Below are 13,261 nucleotides of genomic sequence, written 5' to 3' on the forward strand. Positions count from 1 at the left end.
AGAGGCAGGCAGATTTCTGAGTTTGAGGCCAGCCTGGTCTACAGAGTGAGTTCCAGGACAGCCAGGGCTATACAGAGAAACCCTGTCTTGAAAAACCAAACAAACAGAAAATATCATAATGAACCCATTATACATAACTAACATATGTATGCCTTTACATTGTTTAAATGAAAAAATATAAGAAAAAAAGAAGACTGTTATATCTTAATCTAGATTACATTGATTGAATGTATTTTAGGAAAAGTGTTTTTTTTTTTAAAATATGACAGAAATAAAATATAGTTCAGGAACTATACTAATGTAGTATCGTGTATTCATTTTCCCGGTATGTGACTATGTCACAGAGAGGAAAGCACTGATTTCAGACCTATGCCATCCTTGCTATATAAAAATGGAATTTTACTTTTGAAATTTAAACATATTCCTAACCTGTACAGTTCAGTAAGAGAAATCCCTTTGGCAAATAGCAGTTGTCAGTGAAGTACAGGGCCCTGGCCTGTTTGTGGTCTTCCTTTTTCCTTCCTGACTTGTAGATCAGTTAGTTTTCAGAATCTAGAAGAACTGGCCTTAAAACTTATAAAGTCATTTATTGTACATTTGCTTTAAGTTTCTTACTTAACCTAGTTTACCAAAAATATTATAGTTCTATTTTTTGGTTAAGCTTTTCTTCTCCTTGTCTGATATTATCTTGATAAGATCTGCATCCTAGGTCAGCATGAACCAGCATACGTCCAGACTTTCAATGCTCTAAGTAGTTGAAGGCTTCCTTCACAAGGATAAAGACAACTTTATGCAGTATGGATTTGCACTGGGCCAGAGTTACATGAAGCAGTTTAACATCTTCAAAAATCTTATGCTAAAGCTAAGTTTAGAAATGATAAAACTTTCCAGAATAAGATGAGTAAACCAAGAGAAAGGACTGATTATTCATTCATTCTTTGTCGTAGTCAAGACAACGATGCTGATGTATCAAAGTCCAACTACAGGTCTCTTTCCTACTAAAACATGTGGTGGAGATCAGAAGTCCAAAGTGCACGAGAGTCTGTACTGTGCTGCGGGTGCCTGGGCCTTGGCGCTAGCATACAGGTGAGCTGCCGTCTGTTCTCCTAGTAACTCCATGTGGACAAGTTTTATAGAATTAATGCTTTACAAGAACACTACAAAGTATATTTTGGAGCTCATTTGATAAATTTGAGTATATTACTGTATACTACATATTATACCATCAACTCTTTTTTTTTTGTTTGTTTATTTAAATTTTATTTTATTTTTTTTCCTTTTTTATTATTATTTTCTTTATTTACATTTCAAATGCTATCCCGAAAGTTTCCCATACCCCTCCCCCCACCTCTGTTCCCCTACCCACCCACTCCCACTACTTGGCCCAGGCCTTGCCTTGTGCTAGGTCATATAGAGTTTGGAAGACCAAGGAGCCTCTATTCCCACTGATGGCCGATTAGGTCATCTTCTGCTACATATGCAGCCAGAAACACAAACCCCGGGGGTACTGGTTAGTTCCTGTTGTTGTTCCACCTACAGGGTTGCAGCCCCCTTCAGGTACTTGGGTACTTTCTCTAGTTCCTCCATTGGGGACCCTGTGTTCCATCCAGTAGCTGGCTGTGAGCATCCATTTCGTATACCATCAACTCTTAAGTATGGAGTGTAATTAGTGTTATTATGAGTTATGTTCTTTAAGAGAATGGCCTTTTTTCCTCTCTAGAGATACTTCTAACAGGTGTAGGGTAAATGCTCATGAAGTTTGTAGCTTTCAACTTGTGAAGAAAAATTATTCTTAGCTCTGGAATATAAAACAAGATAATATTAGTAACTGGTGAATCTAGGTAAAGAATAAATGGTTATTCATTACAGTATTACCTTAACTTTTTTGCACATTTGAAAGTTTTGAAATAGCCAAGGGGCAGAAAATTGCTTTAAAAAAGTATCTGCAACAGAGGGACGAGAGTCAGGCACCAGGCTTCCCCAAAGCCCTTGGGAGAGAACTGAGTCTTACATACATCATCCATGCAGATCTCAGGGAAGTCAAGAGAATCAGGACAAATGCATGATGTGTTTACTTTAATGCCCACATTAAATAGGCTCAATGATGTACCAGTCTTGAATAATTTACTTTTTCTGACATTCATGACACTATGTATATGAGGTCTACAGAAATAAAATTTAGTATACTTTATTTAGTGAGGCATGGGATAATTTTTAACAAGTGGTGATGATCTGCAGATACTTAATGAAAATGAAAAAATGAATGCGTGTCATGCTTAAGTTTTAGCCATGATTATTTCTGCTTATCTACCTTTTAAAGTAATTCATAACTAAAAGACTTTTTTTTTTTTTTTGGCCTAGAAAAATCATCTTAATCTACTTTAATGGTTAGATTTTTATGTTATTTTTTTAAAGCAAGAGAGGTAAAATATGACCAATTCATTTTTAAATGAAAACCTGAGCCTATGGCATTTCATGGCAGAGTATGCCATATGTGTCACTCGGTGGGTATGTGTCTGGTTGAGGGAATCCTTAAAGACTAACATGTAGAGTACAACAAACAAACTGCATGCCAAATTTAATATTTGCTTTTTTGAATCCAACTGCGAGTTACAGATCATAAAGAGATAGGTTGTCTGCATTTGTAACAGTGAATTTAAAATGATTGTGGGTGATTTTTTTTTCTAATATAGAAATAAACTTTAAATTTTAGCCAGATCATTTTAGAAAATTCCTGTCCCAAAAAATTGACTCTCCCGCAAAGCAAGGGAAAAGCTATACAAACTTTAGCATGAGACTTTTAATTGCAGTATTTTATATCTGCCGGGAAGATGAAATTTCACTGACAGAATTGGTAGATGTCACCAGAACAGAGGATTAGCCAGTTAGTCAAATACTTAATTATCAAAGGCTCTACTCCCTTTTCAAATGCAATTCCAATTTGTTTCCTGAGTTATCTCTCTTACCCAGGCGCATTGATGATGACAAGGGACGGACCCATGAGCTAGAGCACTCGGCCATAAAGTGTATGAGAGGAATTCTCTACTGCTACATGCGGCAGGCTGATAAGGTAAAGCACGTGGGCTGAAATGCTCATATCCTTCTAAAGGATTAATTTACACAGTACTGCAGAACCATCTTCTGAAGAATGTACTTTGAAAAGGTAAAGCTACATCCTAGGATGGTCCCTATAGTTCAGATCGGCCTCTCCCTTCCCAGTCCATGCCTTTGAAATCCTGAAACTGACGAAACATCATCAAATGTGGAATAATTGAAAATTTTTGTTTAGATTCAAGTTTGTATTCTAGATTTGTTGTCTCTTTGATAAAGATCCATATTCTTGGGAGGCTAACAAATATTCATCATTCTAAATAACTTATTATTTAAAGAATACCCTTGTCAGCCTTAATTTTAGATGTGTGAATTTCTATGGTAAAGGGAATTTTAAAAGTATAATGTCTCAGTCAGGTGTTTTGGTACACACCTTTAATCCCAGCACTTGGGAGTCAGAGGTAGGTGGAGCTCTACATTCTAGTTCATCCAGGTCTACAGTGGTAGTTCCAGGACAGCCAGGGCTACAGAGGGAAACCCTGTCTCAAAAAGCCAAAAAGTATAACGTCTCATTCATTTGCATTCAAAGAAGCCAGGAACTAAAGCTTTAGGAGGCAAATGGAAGGCAGTGACATAAGGATGTAAAGTTTTCTTTCCCACTTTGTGGCATGATTAGTTGGTAGGTAATGGTACTTTATAAATATTCTTCACTTTTACTAAATAGTTACCACAATTATATTTCTTTTAGTACAACTTGAGTTTAACTTAAACTACTCAATTATAAAGAACTAACATCTGTCAAAATATAAGGAATTAAAGTGATTTTCATTAATTTTTATTAATTCATTAACATAATTCTGTTATTAATATAGACCATTAAAATAAATGGTGAGTTGAATCATTTTGGAATTTTATCTTGCTAAAATTTCTTCTCTGCAGGAGACATAAACAATGTCTATCTCTCTTTCTAGAGTCCTGATGACAAATTGAAATACTCCAATAAAGCTTACTGTGGGGAACCTGTGGGTTTATTAGATTAACCTACAGAGCAGTGGGTGAGGGGTCATGGACAGGTATATGTGGCCCTAAAGAAGCCGTGCTAGAAGGTCTGCACCAACATGCGCGATGACTCTCCCTTGGCCACATAGAGGGAGCCTCTTCCTAGCCCTCCCAGCCTCTATATTCTATTTTCCGAGTCCATTTGCAATCAGGGTGGAATTCATTGAACTAGCTGGCTGGGACTTGGAGTTAAATGTTTGGATCGGGATCACATGACTCTTTTCTTGTATCTACTGCAGTGATGGGGTGGGGTGTCAACAGTCAACAAGCCCAGCTGTGATGATCTTTTCTAAGCTGGCACAGCTAAGCTCATGAAGATGGTGGCTCAGAGAATGGGCCTGGACAGCAATTTCTATACCACAATTAACGTCAGTTTCAAATATTCTTATTGTCATAACCTTTCCTGATACCTACATCTTTTTGGCGTAGGAAGGTAGAACATATTACTGTAATCCACATGGAGCATATGGGACGCATACTGAGATTGATTACCTAGATTAGTGTCTCTTACCATATGTTCCATGGACTTTTGCTGGAGAGATATGAACAGACATCTGCTTCCCCAGAAAGGATATAATCAGCAGAACAAAGTATAGTCCTACAAAAGTCCAACTTGGCAAACCTATGACTTTTCTGTGCTTGCTTCCATGGATGAAAGGTTGCACAACAGCATAGGTGACTCCAAATCAGCCATACCATCAAAGAAAATCTTACTTTATCTTGGATGACAACTATCCTATAGGTACAGAAACAGAACTATTCTTCAGTTAACCTTCTATACTCTACGTATGCCACTGTCAGCTTAGGTCACAGACCACATACAGACCAGGCATACTTACTATGAAGGAGATGTACAATGGAGGGACAGAAATCTCAGTTGAGGGTTAAATAACTCTCCTCCTAAGAGGAAAAGGCAACAGGCTGGATCTTGGATCTTCTTTTTGTTGTTGTTAATGTTGTTGTTTATTTGCTTTTTGTTTTGAGACAGGGTTTCTCTGTTATAGTGTGGTTATCCTGGAACCCACTCTGTAGACCAGGCTGGCCTCCAACTCACAGAGATCCACCTGTACATACCTCCCAAGTGCTGGGATTAAAAGTCTGGGCCACAAAGCCCAGAAACAGAGTGGATCTTACGTGTCTGTTTCAGGTAGCTACTGACGTTCTGATGAAGGTAATTGTTTTAGTTTTATGTATGTTTCTGTGATAAAATATCCTGACAAAAGCCACTTGGAGGAGAAAAGGGTTTGTTTGGCTGTCAGTTCTAAATTATAGTCCATTATTTGGGGACTGTCAAGGCAGAAAGTCAAGCAACAAGTCAAACCATGCCCACAGTCAAGAACAAAGAGAATACTCACTCCCTTGCCTATTGATCCCACACAGAGAGCTTTCTCCTCTCATGCTGCTCAGACCTCCGCTACAGGATGGTGCTGCCCCAAATGTGCTGAGTCTTCCTACTACAATTAGAAACCAAGGCAGTCTCCTACAGATAGTCCCACTGTTGGGGTTCTGGAGCCTCTCCACAAACCATACAAACACTGATGTCAGTCAGACAGAGATGGCTTATTGAAAACACACCAAAAGACTGACAGCTGCAGACTTGGGAGCTGAAAGCTGTGTGCCAAACATTTCTCAGGGCTAGCTTATAAAGGCTAACACCTCAAAAACTACAATGAGCTTATTATATGCAAGTGCAGGAAGCTCTGCTGAGTGGTCTGTCAGCCCAGATTCAAGCCATTTTAGACATAAGAGGTCATATTTATCTTTAACTTGATGGGTCTTAAGTGAAGCTTGTGGTTGTAGAATTTCTTAACATACAGAACATAACAGGCTATGTGGTCAGCATAACCCTGCTCTGAGTCAAGTTATTTTTCTGTGTCAATGTCTAGTAGGCATAATACAGCAACAATATGAGATAGCTGGCAGGCATAGGACAAAATGTCTACAGCTATGCTGGTGGGGCAGACCTCAACACCCAAAGACTAGCCTGATGTAGGTAATTCTTCATCAAGGCTCTTGACAAAAGATCCCATGTTTTCTTTTCATTTTGAAACCAGCATAGTGAGTGGTAAGAGTAGGAGAAAAGTAATCTAAACCATCATGCTTCTTATTTCTCTTCCTGTTGGATGAGCCATTTCTTCATGAATCTATAGAAATGTGAATATTGTTTTATTACATATGTGTGCTGGTACGTATGTGTGAAAGTCAGAGCACAACTTTCAGAAGTACTTACTTTCCACCAAATGGGACACAGGAATGGAACTCTGGTTCCTTAGCCAATGTACCTTTACCTGCTGAGCTATCTCTTCTACTATGAGCATGTGTGTGTGTGTGTGTGTGTGTGTGTGTGTGTGTGTGTGTGTGAATGTACCCTGGTGCATATGTAGAGGACAGAAGATACCTGACCAGAATCAGTTCTCACCTTCCACCATGTTTCAGGGTCTGGCTTGGTGGCAATCTATTTTTTAGGCCTTTAAATGGTGAAATAATTATCTCTTCACCTTTTTTTCCCCATCAAAGAAAAGCATATTTGTAGTATGATTTTGTTGTTTGGCCTCAAGCTTTATGTTCTTCATCTTCTGCAGTAAATTTATATTCTAGAAAGTCTAAGCTTTTCTACTTTCATTGGACCATGCTTCTTGGTGTTCTTGTAAAACACTAGCTAAAAGATTTTACATTTATTCAGAAGTTGACATGATTGCATGGAATTGCCCTTGATTTGCAGGATATGAAACAGTATCATTTTGTGTTTTATTATCTTGTCTGGGCTATTGGTTATTAATGTCTTCTAATATTCCGTTTGCTCTTGTCCTGGCTAGTTTTATGTCAGCTTGACACAGCTAGAATTATTTGGGAAAAGGAACCACATTTATGAAACTGTCCCTATCAGATTGGCCCGTAGACAAGTCTGTGGTGCATTTCTTTAGTTAGATACTGATGTCAGAGAGCTTAGCCCATTGAGCTTGGTGCCACTCTGGGCTCCTGGTCCTGGGTTCTATGAGAAAGCAGGCTGAGCAAGCCACAAGGAGCAAGTTAATAAGCAGCATCCCTCCATGGTCTCTGCATCAGCTCTTGTGTCCAGGTTCCTTTCGGGACTTGCCATTGACTGTGATGTGAAGTGTAAATGAAATAAACCCTTTCCTCCTCAAGTCGTTTGTCGTCATGGTGTTTCATCAGAGCAGTAGAGACCTGGTAGACAACTCCCTTTTCATCATTCTTGTGGAGAACACACACAGAGCTTCACAGCTGACATGCGGTTATTTAGCTTGGAGGTCTTCATGGTGGTTCTGCCTTGTGCTTCATTTCATTTAAAATGCTGCTTAGTCGTTTCTATTCACTTAGAAATACACTGAAACTTTGTAGAATTTCTTCTTCCAGAACAGTAAAAAGACGGGATGCTTACTTTCCTCTAGATGCGTGTTTTAAGGCTATAAATTAAGAATGGATGACAAACTAGCTATCCCAAATAAGCAATTTATTCACAACACAAGTAAAATAAAATTCTGATAGATATAGTTTAGAAAAATTTCCTCTAATCATTTTCTTGATCTTTACTTGGAAAATGCTAAGTAGCCTATAAAATACTAATTAATGTAGTTTGTTTCTTGACTGTTTTCAAGAGTCTATTTTGTTTGAAGTTGACATACAACATCCCCCATTAATTTTCAAAGCTTACAGAATCTGAATATTTTTTCTGAAATCTTAAATTGCTTGTCTTTTAACAGCTTTGAAATTCAAAGCCATTATATAACTCCCCATGTGAACATCTTTAATCATCTAGCTGTTAGTTTTCCCCTGACACAGTGGTTAGAAATATAGTTTCCTCCTGGGTTCTTGCATGTCTTGAAGACAAATGACAAGCATCATCTTGTCAGCTGTAGCAGTGACTTCATTAACCTGACAAAACCTTGTCCTGTTAGATCCCTATTAAATGGATGTACTAGTTAGTTGTCAGCTTGACACAAATACAATCACTTGGCATGAGGGAACGAGCCTCTATTGAAGAATTGAATTGTGTACATCAGTTTGGTCTGTGTTTAATGGTTAATGTGGTAGGGCCTAGCCCACTGTGGGTGTCATCACACCTGGGGATGTTGTCTTTGGCTATGTAAGAATGCAAGGTGAGTAAACTATGGAAAGCTGGGGCTGAACAGTAATTCCTTCGTGGTCTCTGCTTTAATTTTTGCTTCTTGTTTCCTGTTTCTTGTTTCCTGTCCTGACTTCTTTCAGTGTTGGACTATAACCTGTAAGGTAAATAAACTTGATTTATGTCATGTTCTACCAGAGTACCACAAGAACAAATGAGGTCAGAAATAGTTACCAGAGAGTGGGGTTATTGATGTGTTAGACCTGACCATGTATAAGTGAGGACTGTGGAAGCATTTGGAGCTTTTGGCTGGCAAAGCTACTGAGAGCTCAGGGTTTAATGGGCTGTTCTTTGAGGGACTGGAAGACAAAAATATTGAGAGAAGTGGCGATTATGGAAGCCTGGCTTGTGAATATCATAGGGAAGTTTGAGAGTTCCTTGAAGACTCTCAAGGGGTTGTACCTGTGATATATGTCAACTAAGAAATTGGGGATGTGAAACTTGGTATGCTTTAAATACTGACTGCTGGGGCTGAAAACTCAGCTGTGGCTGAGAGAAGACTAGATGCACTGAGGGAAATCTTCTGAGAAGTGTTTCCTTAGGTTCAGGAATGGAAAAAAACTGAGACAGCAGGGAACATGAATTTTGTTTCACTAAAGCCATATTTTTGGTTAGGACTCTATAGTAATGTTCATTTCTTTGAGGTAATAATCATGGCAGAAAGAAAGGCGTGACTTTTGGTAGTGTGGTTCCAGGCTACTGCTTCTGTTGTGTGAGAACAGAATGGCCACCTTTTCTGAGTTTCTCAGCTACTTTGTAAATGGAAAGCAGAATCCCCAATCATCTTATTTTCTTAATGTTTTTAACAGACTCTCCCTTATTCTTTGACAGTTTTGGACATATAATGTGTTCTGATCATATCCACTCCAACATGCTCACCCTATTCCATGTCCTCTACCTGGAAGCCTTACTAATTTTATCTGTATGGGTGTTTGGTCTGCATACATGTTCATGTACTACATGTGTGCCTAATGTTCTCTTTGAGGTCAGAAGAGAGTGTTGGATCCTGTGGATTTGCGTTACAGATAGTGTGTGCTGGGATTGAAGCCAGTGCTCTTAACCACTCAGACATCTTTTTTGGCCCATTTACTTCCTTTTCCCTATTTTTTTTTCTTTTCTTTTTTCTTTTTTCTTTTTCTTTTTCTTTTTTTTTTTTTTTTACCCTTGAGTCCAGTTAGTGGGGATTTTTGACTGGCTTGTTCTTATGCTGACAATTCATAAGAGCAGTGACCATGTCATGACCAAGAGAGTGTGTTTCATAGCATACCCCTCATGATATATTCCTGATTGACCCTGATTTACGTTTTGTTGACTTTACTTGTATTTGTGCAGGGGCATGGCACCAGGGCTCTCATTCCTAGAATAGAACTTTTCTGTCATGAATAGAAATGTTCTGTGTGCATATTGAGCATATACATTTGCATCATGTGGCTTTGGAGCAATTGAAATATGGCCAGAAAGTGTATTCCTTAACTGAATCTATAAGCTTACGTGATTTTTAATTCATTGTAATTTGATTAGTCATTGTAAAAAGTGACTACCATCTTGAACATCATAGCTTCTCACATGAACAAAGGAGAGAGAGAGCTCTTCTTTATTTGCATCATTTCTCATACTAAGTGATGGGTGCTTCACACCAAGCAAACCTTCATTTTGAGATATCCAGCATTCTGCTGTCTAACTCAGTTCTACCAGCAACTATCTGGACTACTGTAGATTCCAAAGGCTGAAGGCTCAGCACTTTAAAACTGCCTGTGACTTCAGAGAACACTAGTGTTAGGATTAAATGGCCAAAAGTGCTTTAGGAGGTCTGGGCCAAAGTGTGCCACTTAGAGATCACTCCAGGCAACAGATCTAATCCAAGAGGTTTACTAGGGAGTCGGAACATAAGATTTAGGAAATCACGGGCCATTGGTATTAACTTCATCTCCAGCTGTTCTTGGTCTTCCCCAGTAGAGGCCTTATGGGATTGAAAAGCCAGATGTCAGTCCTTTTGTTTCCTTTGTCAACCACCTTCCCATATTGAAGCCACCTTGGGATATATTAGGAAGCGCCTGAGTAGCCATCTCAGATGTCTTTGAAAGGGACCTATCATGAGCAACAGCAAAGTGCTCCTCTCACTTGGGTCATAAGGAATACCTGAGGATCCAGGAGCTGGAAAGAAAGAGAATGTCTGTCTTAGTTTCACAGCAAGCGTCAGACAGAATTATAAGACAGAAGTTACTGAAAGTAACCACACTATACAGAAATCCAGGGTAGGGGGATTGACTGGGATTACAAAAATGCCCTTTTCAGATAGTTTATTTTAAAGGGTATTTTGTATTGGTCCATGATTCACTGAAAAATGATACCCTGGACTCAAAGTATGTAAACACAAAGAATGTTTTATTCTGCAGAAGTCCAGAATTCTGGGGTCTCCCATTACCGAAATAGACATCCAAGAAATCTCAAAGGCCTGATTTAAAGCACATTAAGGGATTCTGGGGCAGGTGACTTTTATCTTGCTCTGTGTCTTGGGACATTCCATTACTAGGGTGTGGGAGCTGGAAATTGAGGCCTGGAAACTGTTGCTGAGGGAGTAGCTGAAGTCTGGAAACTGTTGCTGACCTGTTGTCCTTGCCTCAGGCCAGGTGGCATGGCAGCCTTTGAGGCCTGGACTTGTCTAGACTTGCCCAATCCAAAACTGCTAGTTGAACCTTGTCATGGAGTCAGCCTAGCCTTCTCAATTTCTTTTATGTTGTTGACATCTAACTATATTTGCAGCCTCTTCCGTTTCCAGCTCCTCCCTCCAAATCCTCCCATCTACCTCTCCTTGCTGTCTTTCAGATCCATGACTCTAGTTTTTCATTAATTACTGTTTCATGCTTATATACATATATACATATGTATATACCAACCTGATCACTCCATTAAGAGGAAGGTTTTTTTTTTTTTTTTTTTTTTTTTTTTTTTTTTTTTTTTACTGTGGTTGAAGAGGGAAAAGATCCAGAGTCATCTGGAAGCATCTAGTGTAGAGAGGAAAAATTAGATTTCACATGGCCCACAGGCTGCACAAGGCCAGGACTAGGGAAGCAGGAGACTAGTGGATCCAGTGAAATAGCAAGAGATAGAGAATAGAAAGAGAGAGTAAGATAAAGAGACAGAGTAAGTGGGAGTAAAAGTTGGAGCTGGGGGGTGGCATAGAGAGAGGAGGCAGGAGGGGGACTGAGGGAGAGAGAAGGGGAGAGAAAAGGAGGGAGGGGAGAATAGTGAGAATAAACCTGCCCTTATAAAGAGAATAAATGGGCATCTGGGAGGAGGGAAGCCTGGGGATGTCAGAAGCCACCATGCTAGTGTAGAGGCTTTGAGGTGTATAAAGGGTACTTGTGGGTAGACTGAGCAAGCCTGAGGGCCAGGATGAGCTTTGATGTGCAAACACAGGTATAAGCCAATGGAACTGACCCTGTGTTCCTGTTGATAGAGGCTAGGGAAGGGTCTCCTTTTGGCAGATGGGAACCAGTTTTACAAGTTCCTGAGGAATGCTGGCTTTTATCTAACTGCCCCAAATCCTCCTGTAGTCTAGTTTGAGCTAATTTCTGGATATTTGAACAGCCTGAGACTTCACATATTAATCTATAAATACACAAGTACTACCTGTTCAGACTGTATTATGTTACTTATATGTATGTTTTCAGACTGGCCGTTTGGTATGACACTAATTACTGTCCTTTTCCCAGGGGAAGACTATTTTTCCTCCTTTCTGTAGATTGGGTTAGCAGATAGAATTTTTGTTGTTGTTTTGTTTTACATTTTGTTTTGTTTTGGTTTTAACTTTTTATTATTTCTTTGACAATTTTGCACCATGCACCCCAACCCTACTCATCTTCCTCTCTTGTATTCACCCTCAACCTCCCCACAAGACAGAAAAACAAACAAAACCCTTATTCTGGGTGCTGTGATGTGGCATAGTATACCATTTTGTCTGCACTTCTTTATAAATGTTCATTGCAATGACTCTCTCCTCTGATCTGAGGCCTCTGGCTTCAGAACTAGATCCTCGCTGGGACTCCTCTCAATATCCTGTTGTTGCCCTGTGTCATGGAGATCCTGCAGTTTTGTATGTGTAGGACCAGGCCCTTCATGCACTCCTGCATTTCATCAATGTGTTAGATGTTGGGGTGGGGCAATTCAAAGCCCTGGATCTAGACCTGAAAGATATCTGAGCTGGTCAGTCCGCTGGGTCTTCTGCTCTCATACCCTCAGGGCTGGCTCCTCTGCAACTCCTGCATCCTTCAAGGCCAGCTCTTTTACTAGCTTTGTGATGGACAGCTCCTACTCTCATGATCCTAGGTAGGCGGAAAGCGGTGAGTGTGCTGGAGGGAATCTCTCCCTTGCCCACACAGCCACATGACAGACAATTTGTGGGGGCAGTTCTCCCACACTCACACCCTTGGGGCTAGCTTGCTCACCTGCAACCCTCATATTCAGGTTCAGAACTACTATGCTGCCCAGGCAAGGTGGAGGACCTGCTCTCCCAAGTGTTGCAGTAGATGAGGAATAGGGCCAGCTCTCCTGATCTAGCGTATAGGGATTTGGCTGTCTATTGGTTAGTTGGTTAGTTCTTTGGTTGGCTATTTGTTTGGATAATGAGTCTTACTATCTAACCTTGGCTCTCTTGGAACTCACTATGTAGATCAGGCTGGCCTTAAACTCACCATCTACTAGCCTCTACCTCCTAAGAGCTGGGGTCAAAGGTATATGGCACTACATTTAGCACAGGTGAGTTTTTGAGGATGAGAATTCTGAAAGAGATAAGAATATGATCATGTGTCCTCAGCTGAACTGGCTAAGGTCAGAACACACACTTATCTGTATTAGCATCACTCTTTGGAAATAAAAGAAAACTCTTGCTAATGTCATTCTGTTGGTTTTCATTATTCTTTTCTTATATTTGGCACATCATTGGCATCAGTAACTGCTACTCAAGTTCAGTTGAGCAGGCCCTGAAAGAGGATGGATATTCACTCA

The 13,261-nt window shown here is 39.8% G+C and overlaps 1 protein-coding gene across 1 annotated transcript in view; it reads left to right on the forward strand.

Moving 5' to 3' along the window:
* Phkb (phosphorylase kinase regulatory subunit beta) overlaps positions 1-13,261 on the forward strand; it is a 186,317-nt gene that overhangs the window by 37,241 nt on the left and 135,815 nt on the right. Inside the window, exons 3-4 of the mRNA XM_029532723.1 lie at positions 948-1,086; positions 2,971-3,079. Of these exons, the coding sequence (XP_029388583.1) occupies positions 948-1,086; positions 2,971-3,079 (248 nt within the window). The remainder of the gene's footprint in view (positions 1-947; positions 1,087-2,970; positions 3,080-13,261) is intronic.

The sequence above is a fragment of the Mus pahari genome, chromosome 20 (assembly GCF_900095145.1).
Source record: "Mus pahari chromosome 20, PAHARI_EIJ_v1.1, whole genome shotgun sequence".
NCBI classification, from domain to species: domain Eukaryota; kingdom Metazoa; phylum Chordata; class Mammalia; order Rodentia; family Muridae; genus Mus; species Mus pahari.